We start from the raw sequence: 12,535 nt of genomic DNA, 5'->3' as shown, positions 1-12,535 counted from the left end.
ATTGATAGCACTGGTGTTATCACACATAATGGGAATTTTGGTGTACCTCAGGTTGTAATCTTCTAGCTCTTGTTTCATCCAAATTATTTGAGCAACACAGCTTCCAGCAGCTATATATTCAGCTTCAGCTGTGGATAAAGCCACAGAGGTTTGCTTTTTGTTGAACCAAGAAATTAATGCATGACCTAGGAATTGACATGCTCCTGAAGTGCTTTTCCTGTCTGTTTTGCTTCCTGCAAAATCAGCATCACTATATCCCACAAGATCAAATGAGATATCTCTTGGATACCAAAGACCAAGTTCTTGAGTACCTAGAAGATATCTAAGAATTCTTTTAACAGCAATAATATGAGACTCTTTAGGATCAGCTTGAAATCTAGCACACACACAAACACTGAAATGAATATCAGGTCGACTACCAGTTAAATAAAGTAATGAACCGATCATACCTCTATAAAGTTTGCAGTCAACTGATTTACCTTTTTCATCTTTCTCAACTTTGAAGGTGGCACTCATTGGAATTTTTGTAGCTTTTGCTTCAGTCATTTTGAACTTTTTGAGAAGTTCTTTGACATATTTAGACTGAGTGATGAAGATACCATTCTTGCATTGCTTGATTTGCAGACCCAGAAAAAAGTTGAGTTCTCCCATCATGCTCATCTCAAACTCATTTTTCATCATGTCAAAAAATTCTTTGCACAAGCTATTTTTGGTGGATCCAAAAACTATGTCATCCACATAAATTTGTACAATGAGAATATCTCTGAGTTGCTTTTTGATGAATAATGTTTTATCAACTCTCCCTCTGGAAAAACCATTTTTAAGCATGAAGTTGCTTAATCTTTCATACCATGCTCTAGGAGCTTGTTTTAGCCCATACAGAGCCTTCTTTAGCTTGAACACATGATCAGGAAACTCATAGCTTTCAAAACCTTGAGGTTGTTCCACAAATACCTCTTCATTTAGATAACCATTTAGGAAGGCACTTTTTACATCCATTTGTTGTAGTTTGAAATTCATGTAGCTAGCATATGCACAAAGCATTCTGATAGATTCAAGCCTTGCAACTGGAGCAAATGTTTCATCATAGTCAATGCCTTCAGCTTGATTATAACCTTTAGCCACAAGTCTTGCTTTGTTTCTGACAACATTGCCTTGATCATCAAGTTGTTTCTGAACACCCATTTAGTTCCAATAATGGTTTTGTTCCTTGGTCGAGGCACAAGATTCCACACTTCATTTCTCTCAAACTGATTTAGCTCCTCTTGCATAGCTAGAAGCCAGTTTTCATCTTTTAGCCCTTCTTCTATTCCTTTTGGCTCTACTTTTGAGACATAGGCTATGTGAGCTACATTGGCAATCATCTTTTTTAGCTCACTCCTAGTCATCATTTTGTGAGAAGGACTAGTAAGAAGATTTTCTTGAGAGTGATACTTGTGATATCTCCATTCTCTTGGCAGATCCTCATTGCTGTTAGAGACAGCTTCGTTCTGCAAATTAGCTTGATCAGACTGCTCATTAGTCTGATTCTCTGTTTCTTCAGTTTCAATTTGTTCCTGATTTACATTCTGTTCATCCAGGATATTTTGCTGCTGATTCTCTTCTGAGTTGTTGTTGTTACCTGTAAAGAGTTCATCTCCAGACAAATCTCTACTGGGTAGAGGATTGTTAGTTTCTTTAAAGACTACATGCATGGATTCTTCAATAAGAAGAGATCGTTTATTAAAAACCCTATAAGCCTTGCTGTGCTCAGAGTAACCCATAAAAATAGCTTCATCAGATTTAGCATCAAATTTTGCAAGATGAGTTTTATTGTTATTATGAACATAACAATTACAGCCAAAAATTCTGAAGTAACTTACATTGGGTTTTCTTCCTCTCCACAGCTCATACGGGGTCTTTTTCAAGGTAGACCTTACTAAGGCTCTGTTCTGGATGTAGCAGGCAGTACTCACAGCTTCAGCCCAGAAATACTTTGGTAGATTAGCTTCACTAATCATTGTTCGAGCCATTTCTTGCAAAGACCTATTCTTTCTTTCAACAACTCCATTTTGCTGAGGAGTTCTGGGAACAGAGTAGTTATGAGATATGCCTTGGGAGTTGCAGAAATCCTCAAATTTCTTATTTTCAAAATCCTTTCCATGATCACTTCTAATGGAGATGATTTTGAGTCCTTTTTGATTTTGGAGCTTTTTACACAGAACTTCGAATCTCTCAAATACTTCATCTTTATGAGTTAGAAATAATGTCCATGAGTATGTCACGACCCAAATTATTGAGCCGAGACCGGCGCTAGGGAATGGGAGTGGTAGCTCCGAAACCCGTAGCAAGCCTAAAACCACTCTAACTTTTTCGCGGAAACGCAAACACAACTATCCTATAAACATGTAATAAGAAGACACGTTTACAATCATAACGTACATCATATATATCACATCATCGATACAACCATAGTGGGCATCTCACTTCCGTAACTTGTACGTACTAGCCCGTCTATCGATCAATACAAAACTGACAACCAAAAGACGTCACATCAAACAAACATTAAATACGTACACAACCTATAAAACCTAACTATACTAGGCTAAGACTCGTCACACGTATACTACTGCAGCACCAAGGGGTTTTGTACCCAGCATACCAAAAATGGTCTGTCCGATCCGACTCTATACACCTGAAAAACATCAATGTGAGGGGTCAGTATTTGGGGAAATACTGAGTGAGAAAACACATTACTAGGGTATTATAGAAAATAACATCGCATTTAAAACAAAACACATATATACAAACATATTATACTTCAAGCATTTGATCCGATCGAAACCTTAATATCTTAGTATGCATAATGAACATTATCACAACATCTAACGATCGATCGATATGAGTCCGGGATAGTTCAACCAGCCGACTCGCAGATACAGGCCCCGGGATAGTTCAACCAGATAGGCTCTGTATCGCATGCACAAACAAGTATGATATACTACCCATGAAATCTCTATCTATGACTTACCCGGACGCTGGTGATCACACAGCCTATTGACACCCAATAGGTAGCTTGTTTCCCCCGGATCATATACTAGTTTTCACAATCTATATATATTCGATAATACGATCACAAATTCATTTCTATCGATAAAATACTATAGCATGCGATGTAGTTTAATATTATATTTATAATATAAAAACTATCTATTGCGTAATAATACTCAAAGTAAAGTTTAACTCACAACGATCGCTATTCCTTATATCCAAACGTAAGCTCCACACATCATTCACTCTTTTAACTATTCCAGCTCGTCGATCTCGTACCTCGTCGATGTATCCACTTCCTATTCAAATCATACGTACGTTTAATTCATAAACGTAGGCTTAATATTCAAACTCTTAAGTTATAAACTTAGGTTAACACAATCGTATCTCTAATACGATTCTTAACTTTGATAATCTCTCATTCACACTTCTCTTTTAAACGTCCTAGTTTATGTTTTGATATTCAATCGAATCGTGATTGATTATGCGACTTGAAATTGTCTGTAATCAAGTTTTCGCGTCGCGTCAGGGCTCTGGAAGCCAAAATCATCGATTCCTACTAACGAGGGACTGCACGTTCGTGCAGCAGTGTACTGCACGTTCGTGCAGTACGCACGCTGCACGTTCGTGTGCTCCACGTTCGTGTAGTGTACTACACGAACGTGTACTGCACGTTCGTGCAGTCTGCTACACGAACGTGTGCTGCACGTTCGTGCAGCAAACGACTGCCGATGTGCAGCCCCGGGGTTCATTCCCCGGGCCATTTCCGACGTGCTACGACATGCTAAATTGATCCGTAACGCTTAATAACATCAAAAACTCAAGATTCAAGCTTAAAACGTCGAATTCAAACTCAAAATCATTAAAACGGTAAAACCGCTCGAAACCCTAAACCAAAACGTCAAGCTTACCTCGATTTGAAGCTTAAAGATGATAGGGAATTGAATTCTTAATCCATCGGCGCGAGAATCACTCGATTTGGACGAGAAACGGCGAAACCGCGGCGGATCGAATCGATCGCTTAAAACCTTCTGTACGCTCCTTCTTCTTCCTCTATCTGATCTCTTTCTTTTCTTTATATAGATTGGCTAATTAGCCACTTTAGTCCTTCATTTCTTTAACTTTAACCAATTCTCCTTTAAACTTTCTAATTTAACCAAACGGTTAAATTATTCTTTTAACTCGATTACATACGTATTATTTATATTTGTATAAATAATACTAATTCAATATTATTATTTTCCGTCAAAATTCTTTGATTACTAATCTCGAAGCTTAATGGGCTAATTTACGTTTTGGCCCTTGAACTTTTCAAAAATTGCAATTTAGCCCAAAACGTATCCGCGTCCAAATTTTAAAAGGTCTCCGATTGACCTGAAACTTTTACCACCAATTCTATAAAACATTTCGCGGACCTTGGCAAAATAATTCTATTTTCGGACTTAACTGGTTAAATTACCACTTTAGTCCCTGATCTAAAGTTTGTGACTTTTCTTGATATTTTTTCCTTATTTTCTTATTCCAATCCATAAACCATTACGTCATACTCCATATTATCCTTTTCTTTAATATCCAATATATTTATTTCTGTAACTCCGGTCCTTCTCTACCGGACACGTTGTACTAAACGGCACCTGAACTTACGGGGTATTACACTCTTCCCCCCTTATAAAAATTCGTCCTCGAATTTTCATACTACCTTTTTAATTTATCTTAAATCGTTAACATCTTTAGCTCCAAAATGTATAATCGTATCGTCATTCCATCATTGACGATTTTCTAATATCACGCAATATTCACATCATCTTATCATAAGGGTAATCTTCTATCTTCAAAGCATAAACTATAAATCGATTCCTATACTCAACTATCCTTCTTTCATACTCCTATCATACAATATGAACGTCCTAGTTCACCGTCCAATCATTTTCATTCCGCTATTCACGTACATCTATCATTCACTTCTCTTATACAAACTTCATCCTTCATATCCACTTCTTCTCTTATATCCTTGTTTAAGATCTTTGACATCCCGTCAAAGAGATACTTACTTTCTAACACATCACTAATCGGGTACATATCACTGTCCAACGTATTCACGATCTTAACTATATACTAGCTCGTTAATTCGAAACTAAGTTCATATCCTAGAAGCATAACGTTTATGTTTTCGCAACTATACGTATTCATTCGCCTCTTGGTCTTGATCGCAGCTTGCTCGCGAGCACTTCACTTCCGTTACAGAGTTCTGGTCTAGGTATACTTACATGAAAACAAAACTCTTTCAAAACTCTTTCGATAAAACGATTCATCTTGAACTTTAAATCAAATTTCATTTTCATTTTAACAAAATTGTGCACTAGGGTGATGACGTCTCTCATCCCCAAAGAGTTGCCACATCTCACCTTTTCGTCCGAACATAATGCATATGATGCATGTCCTATTGATGTATGTACAGATATATGTAGTGATGCACTTCTATCAATGTCGTGGCACTTATCGATGACTATCGCGGGTCTAGGCACAACTATGTTTTCAAAATCGTTTACACAAACAACTTTCAAAAAGTTTTAAACTTCGAGTTTTGTAAGTTCTCTAGACCTTTAAACTCTGTACACGGTAGGTTCTTCCACTTCTGTAACTTCATACTTTTTCTTCATGCACATCTTAACCCTTCAATCGATTCCGACAATTCGATTTCGATACCATCTATACGCCATATACGTATTTCGCAAAGAAACAAACAAAGGTTTCACAATCCATCGATCATACTTGTCATAATGGAACAAACAAGAATTTCACAATCCATCGATCATACTTATCATAATGAAACAAACAAGAATTCACAATCAATCAATTCGATCACAAAACAAATAATACAAACGACTTGGATCAGACATGGCTCAATTCTATAGCTGCAGTAGTTCCTAGCTTAGTCTAATGACATAATACCTAGGAACAAACAAACACCAATCACAGACTCGCAGTGGTATCATGGACCAACTGCACTCAAATCACATATTAGCAGAGGTAACTGGACCAACTGCTCTGATACCAACTTTGTCACGACCCAAATTATTGAGCCGAGACCGGCGCTAGGGAATGGGAGTGGTAGCTCCGAAACCCGTAGCAAGCCTAAAACCACTCTAACTTTTTCGCGGAAACGCAAACACAACTATCCTATAAACATGTAATAAGAAGACACGTTTACAATCATAACGTACATCATATATATCACATCATCGATACAACCATAGTGGGCATCTCACTTCCGTAACTTGTACGTACTAGCCCGTCTATCGATCAATACAAAACTGACAACCAAAAGACGTCACATCAAACAAACATTAAATACGTACACAACCTATAAAACCTAACTATACTAGGCTAAGACTCGTCACACGTATACTACTGCAGCACCAAGGGGTTTTGTACCCAGCATACCAAAAATGGTCTGTCCGATCCGACTCTATACACCTGAAAAACATCAATGTGAGGGGTCAGTATTTGGGGAAATACTGAGTGAGAAAACACATTACTAGGGTATTATAGAAAATAACATCGCATTTAAAACAAAACACATATATACAAACATATTATACTTCAAGCATTTGATCCGATCGAAACCTTAATATCTTAGTATGCATAATGAACATTATCACAACATCTAACGATCGATCGATATGAGTCCGGGATAGTTCAACCAGCCGACTCGCAGATACAGGCCCCGGGATAGTTCAACCAGATAGGCTCTGTATCGCATGCACAAACAAGTATGATATACGACCCATGAAATCTCTATCTATGACTTACCCGGACGCTGGTGATCACACAGCCTATTGACACCCAATAGGTAGCTTGTTTCCCCCGGATCATATACTAGTTTTCACAATCTATATATATTCGATAATACGATCACAAATTCATTTCTATCGATAAAATACTATAGCATGCGATGTAGTTTAATATTATATTTATAATATAAAAACTATCTATTGCGTAATAATACTCAAAGTAAAGTTTAACTCACAACGATCGCTATTCCTTATATCCAAACGTAAGCTCCACACATCATTCACTCTTTTAACTATTCCAGCTCGTCGATCTCGTACCTCGTCGATGTATCCACTTCCTATTCAAATCATACGTACGTTTAATTCATAAACGTAGGCTTAATATTCAAACTCTTAAGTTATAAACTTAGGTTAACACAATCGTATCTCTAATACGATTCTTAACTTTGATAATCTCTCATTCACACTTCTCTTTTAAACGTCCTAGTTTATGTTTTGATATTCAATCGAATCGTGATTGATTATGCGACTTGAAATTGTCTGTAATCAAGTTTCCGCGTCGCGTCAGGGCTCTGGAAGCCAAAATCATCGATTCCTACTAACGAGGGACTGCACGTTCGTGCAGCAGTGTACTGCACGTTCGTGCAGTACGCTGCACGTTCGTGTGCTCCACGTTCGTGTAGTGTACTACACGAACGTGTACTGCACGTTCGTGCAGTCTGCTACACGAACGTGTGCTGCACGTTCGTGCAGCAAACGACTGCCGATGTGCAGCCCCGGGGTTCATTCCCCGGGCCATTTCCGACGTGCTACGACATGCTAAATTGATCCGTAACGCTTAATAACATCAAAAACTCAAGATTCAAGCTTAAAACGTCGAATTCAAACTCAAAATCATTAAAACGGTAAAACCGCTCGAAACCCTAAACCAAAACGTCAAGCTTACCTCGATTTGAAGCTTAAAGATGATAGGGAATTGAATTCTTAATCCATCGGCGCGAGAATCACTCGATTTGGACGAGAAACGGCGAAACCGCGGCGGATCGAATCGATCGCTTAAAACCTTCTGTACGCTCCTTCTTCTTCCTCTATCTGATCTCTTTCTTTTCTTTATATAGATTGGCTAATTAGCCACTTTAGTCCTTCATTTCTTTAACTTTAACCAATTCTCCTTTAAACTTTCTAATTTAACCAAACGGTTAAATTATTCTTTTAACTCGATTACATACGTATTATTTATAGGGTTAATTCCTAAAAAAATCACGAACTTTACACGAAGTTTCATTTTAATCATGACCTTTAAAAGTTGTCATTTAAAGGCACGAACTTTCATTTTGTTTCAAATCTATCATTTCAATGTATTTTTGTTGACTAAATTCTTCAATAAACTATTAATGAAAGACCCAAATTATAAATCGACATTAAATCTTATTATCTTTTAGTTAGAGTATATAAGATTATGAATTTTTGGTTCGATAAAATACACCGGATTTTACTTTGGCGATAGATTTGAAACAAAATGAAAGTTCGTGCCTTTAAATGACAACTTTTAAAGTTCATGATTAAAATGAAACTTCAAGTAAAGTTCGTGATTTTTTTAGTAATTAACCCTTATTTATATTTGTATAAATAATACTAATTCAATATTATTATTTTCCGTCAAAATTCTTTGATTACTAATCTCGAAGCTTAATGGGCTAATTTACGTTTTGGCCCTTGAACTTTTCAAAAATTGCAATTTAGCCCAAAACGTATCCGCGTCCAAATTTTAAAAGGTCTCCGATTGACCTGAAACTTTTACCACCAATTCTATAAAACATTTCGCGGACCTTGGCGAAATAATTCTATTTTCGGACTTAACTGGTTAAATTACCACTTTAGTCCCTGATCTAAAGTTTGTGACTTTTCTTGATATTTTTTCCTTATTTTCTTATTCCAATCCATAAACCATTACGTCATACTCCATATTATCCTTTTCTTTAATATCCAATATATTTATTTCTGTAACTCCGGTCCTTCTCTACCGGACACGTTGTACTAAACGGCACCTGAACTTACGGGGTATTACAGAGTACCTGGAGTGATCATCAACAACAACAAGGGCATAGAATTTTCCTCCTAAGCTAGAAGGGGTAATTGGTCCAAATAAATCAAGATGCAGCAGCTCTAAACAATTAGTAGTTGCAATATGACCAGAGGATTTAAAAGAAGATCTAGCATGTTTACCTTTTAAGCAAGCATCACAAACATCATTTTTCTCATAGTTCAGTTTAGGCAAACCACGAACCAATTCCTTTTTAGAGAGTTTAGAAATGAGATGCATACTAGCATGTCCTAATCTTTTATGCCAAAGCCAACTTTCATCCATAAGAGATGCAAGACAAATATCAGGGATAGGAGAGTCATTGAAATCAACCAGATACACATTTTCAAATCTCTTACCAAAGAAGAGAGTTTTATTATTGTGAAGGTCCTGTACCTCACAGTGAGTTGGTTCAAAGATGACTCTGTTTTGCTTATCACAGAGCTGACTTACACTTAAAAGATTGTACTTCAGTCCATCCACTAAAGAGACACCTTCAATAGATGGATATTTGCCAATAGCTCCAATTCCGATAATTTTAGCTTTACTGTCATCACCAAAGCAGACTGTTCCTCTATCCTTTAGTTTGATACTGGTGAATTTTGACTTGTCACCAGTCATGTGCCTTGAGCAAGCACTATCCATATGCCAATTTTGATCATCCTTGCTCCTTAGGCAGACCTGTAACAAATCAAGCATGTTTAGGTACCCAAACTGATTTGGGTCCTTCTGGGTTAGTGACTTTCTCAGGTTTAGTTCCTTTGACAACCCAGATAAGTTTAGTCTGAAATATTTTCTATTTAGCTTTACAAAACTTCGAAACATGACCTTTGATATTGCAGTAAAAACAGGTAGCATGAGACATGTAAGGAATGAAGGTCCTTTTGGTTATGGTTTTGAATTTTGTGGGAATATTTTTTAGGAATGATTCCATTTTCTTTGGTTTGGTAAAACCTTCAAAACCAATACCGCTAGTATCTCCATAGGGACGTTGATTTCCCAAAAGCATGTTCAGATTAGCATTTCCCTTAGTGAATTTTGTGAGATCTTTAATGAGAAGATCAATCTTCTTTTGCATAGCATCATTCTGTTGCAAAAGATTGATTCTAAGGTTGTTTGAAGTTTCAAGTTCCTTCTTTAGGAATGAAACCTCAGTTTCAGCTTTCTGAATCTTTTCAGTCATTAAGTCAAAATCCTTTTGCATTTTGTTTTCTTTTTCAGTTTCATTGGTTTGAGAAATTTTGACATTAGCTTCAGAAATGACATTTTTAGTTTTAGCTTTCAGTTTGACATACTTCTTTGAGACAACCTTATAAGCCATAAAGATATCATTACAGTTATGAAGTAATTCATCATAAGATAAATGTTTTAGATTTTCTACCTCATTGTCAGAAGAATCAGCCTCATATGCATCAGTTTGACCACTGTTATCTCCGGTTTCAATTGCCATTAAACAGAGATTAGCTTTCTCTTCTGGTTTATCTTCATTTCCATTATCTGAGTCATCAGAATCACTCCAAGCTGCTTGACCCTTCTTTGGTTTTTCAAATCTTGTTGATCTTTTCAGTTTTGGACAATCAGCTTTGAAATGTCCAGGTTTGTTACACCCAAAACATAAGCCATCAGCTCCTTCCAAGTCAACTTTTCCTTTAATGAATTTCTTCATGTTGTTTCTGTATCGTTTGTCTCCCTTGCGATACATCTTTGTGAATCTCTTGGTCATCAGGGCTATTTCTTCATCTGAGCTGATTTGATCATCACTTTCAGATTCAATTTTCAGAGCCAGATCAGCTTTCTTCCTTCTTTCCTGAGCTATCTCCTTTCCCTTGTATTTCACCATTTCATGTGTCATGAGAGAACCCATGAGTTCATCAAAGCTGTAGTTTTTCAGATTTTTAGCTTCAATGATTGCTGTGGTCTTGCTTTCCCATTTCTCAGTCAGAGATCTTAATATCTTTTTCACCAGCTGTTCATCAGTAAAGTTTTCTCCCAAACTTTTGAGACCATTGATGATGTTAGAGAATCTGGAGCTAAACTCAGACATACCTTCATCAGATTTCATTTGGAAAAGCTCATAATCACGTTGAAGAAGATTGATCTTAGTTTCCCTTACTTGGTCGGTTCCTTCATAGGTAACCTGTAGTTTTTCCCATATATGTTTAGCAGTGACACAGTTTCTAACACGATTGTATTCACTGATGTCAAGAGCACAGTGAATCATAGTAATAGCTTTTGCATTAGTCTGTACCACTCTCCAATCAGCTTCAGTAAACTCAGTTTCATCTTTTCTTACTTCTGTTCCATCAGCATTGACCTTGATTGGAGGAGTAACTCCATATAAGATGCTTTTCCAGCATTCAATGTCCTGTGACTGAATGAAACTTTTCATTCTGTTTTTCCAGTAGTCATAATTAGATCCATTGAATAGAGGAGGTCTAGTAATGGAATTTCCTTCTGGTAGCCCAGAAGCACTTAGGTAAGATCCACCATGAGTAGCCATTGATCAACTCTGAGAATGCTAAAATAGCAAGAAGCAAGCAGAGCCTGCTCTGATACCAATTGTTGGTCCAGATGGCTTCTCAAGAGGGGGGGGGGTGAATTGAGAATTAAAAACTTTAGTAAAAATAGCTTATAAAAATATTCGAAAGCTAATGCAAATATGATTAAAGCTAAACTGGAAATAAACAGATAAGCAGTAAACGAAGAGCACTGAATTTTTATAGTGGTTCTGCAACTGCATACATCCACTCCCCAAGGAATACCTCTTGGGATTTTCACTATCCAGTTTCTTTTACGGGCAAGAAACAACAGCCTTGAAATACAGAGCTAAACACTACCCGTTCTAGTCTGATTTCCCAACCACTGGTTTTATCAAGATCCAGAAAACTTAAACCCAGTAAACTTATCACCTAGGTGTTTACAAAAACCTTTAATCAAAACTGTTTATGCAAAATAACCGTTGAATACAAATCAACCTATTAAGTAAACCGAGTTAAGTAAAGCATTAAATAATGAAGCTCAGATTTAAAACCGAAGAGTAAAAAGCATCTTTTAGCAAAACATTAAAACCTCCATTGAAAAGCTTTGAAAAGATTGTTTACTCAGAAATCTTGCTTAGAGAGAAAGGTGAGGAAGATGGTCTATTTATAGAAAACCTTTTCTCTAAAAAGCCCTCAGATATTTACAAAGATTCCTTTAAAGATTTGCCACCTATCTAGTTTCTAGAAGCAATAGGAAAGAGAAAATGATTGCTTGTGAAAAAACCGTTGCACCAGAAAACAAGGGAATGTTTTTATTCTTTGTGTGTGCATGTGACTGAAAAGAATATTTTGATGATGTCACAATCTTTAAAACCGTTTTGATCAAAAAGAGAATCAAAAACATTTTCTAGAGCTTCAGAATTTTAATGACTTTATTTAGCCCATTTACCTTTATAGATAAATCTATAAATCCTTGAGGCCCATAGAGCTTGATGATCCAGACTTATTCATACTTTGTTCTTTCTTGATCTTTGACTATTCTTCTGCTTCCAGAATTAGCTTGAGCCTGGTTTTACTCAAAAAACACTGAATACTCAACATTAGCTTTACTTCTTTAAAGTTTATGTTATATCAAAAATAGGGGTAAC

The 12,535-nt window shown here is 36.6% G+C and overlaps 1 protein-coding gene across 1 annotated transcript; it reads right to left on the bottom strand.

Moving 5' to 3' along the window:
- Window positions 1-9,703: 9,703 nt before the first annotated feature.
- LOC130015414 (uncharacterized) lies at window positions 9,704-11,407 on the bottom strand. Its single transcript, XM_056105510.1, has one exon. It carries the CDS (start codon window positions 11,405-11,407, stop codon window positions 9,704-9,706), a length of 1,704 nt encoding a protein of 567 aa, XP_055961485.1.
- Between the last annotated feature and the right edge of the window lie 1,128 nt (window positions 11,408-12,535).

Source organism: Mercurialis annua, linkage group LG4, assembly GCF_937616625.2.
Source record: "Mercurialis annua linkage group LG4, ddMerAnnu1.2, whole genome shotgun sequence".
NCBI classification, from domain to species: domain Eukaryota; kingdom Viridiplantae; phylum Streptophyta; class Magnoliopsida; order Malpighiales; family Euphorbiaceae; genus Mercurialis; species Mercurialis annua.
Note: the sequence above shows the minus strand (reverse complement) of the source record. Positions and strands in the feature narration are given on the sequence as shown.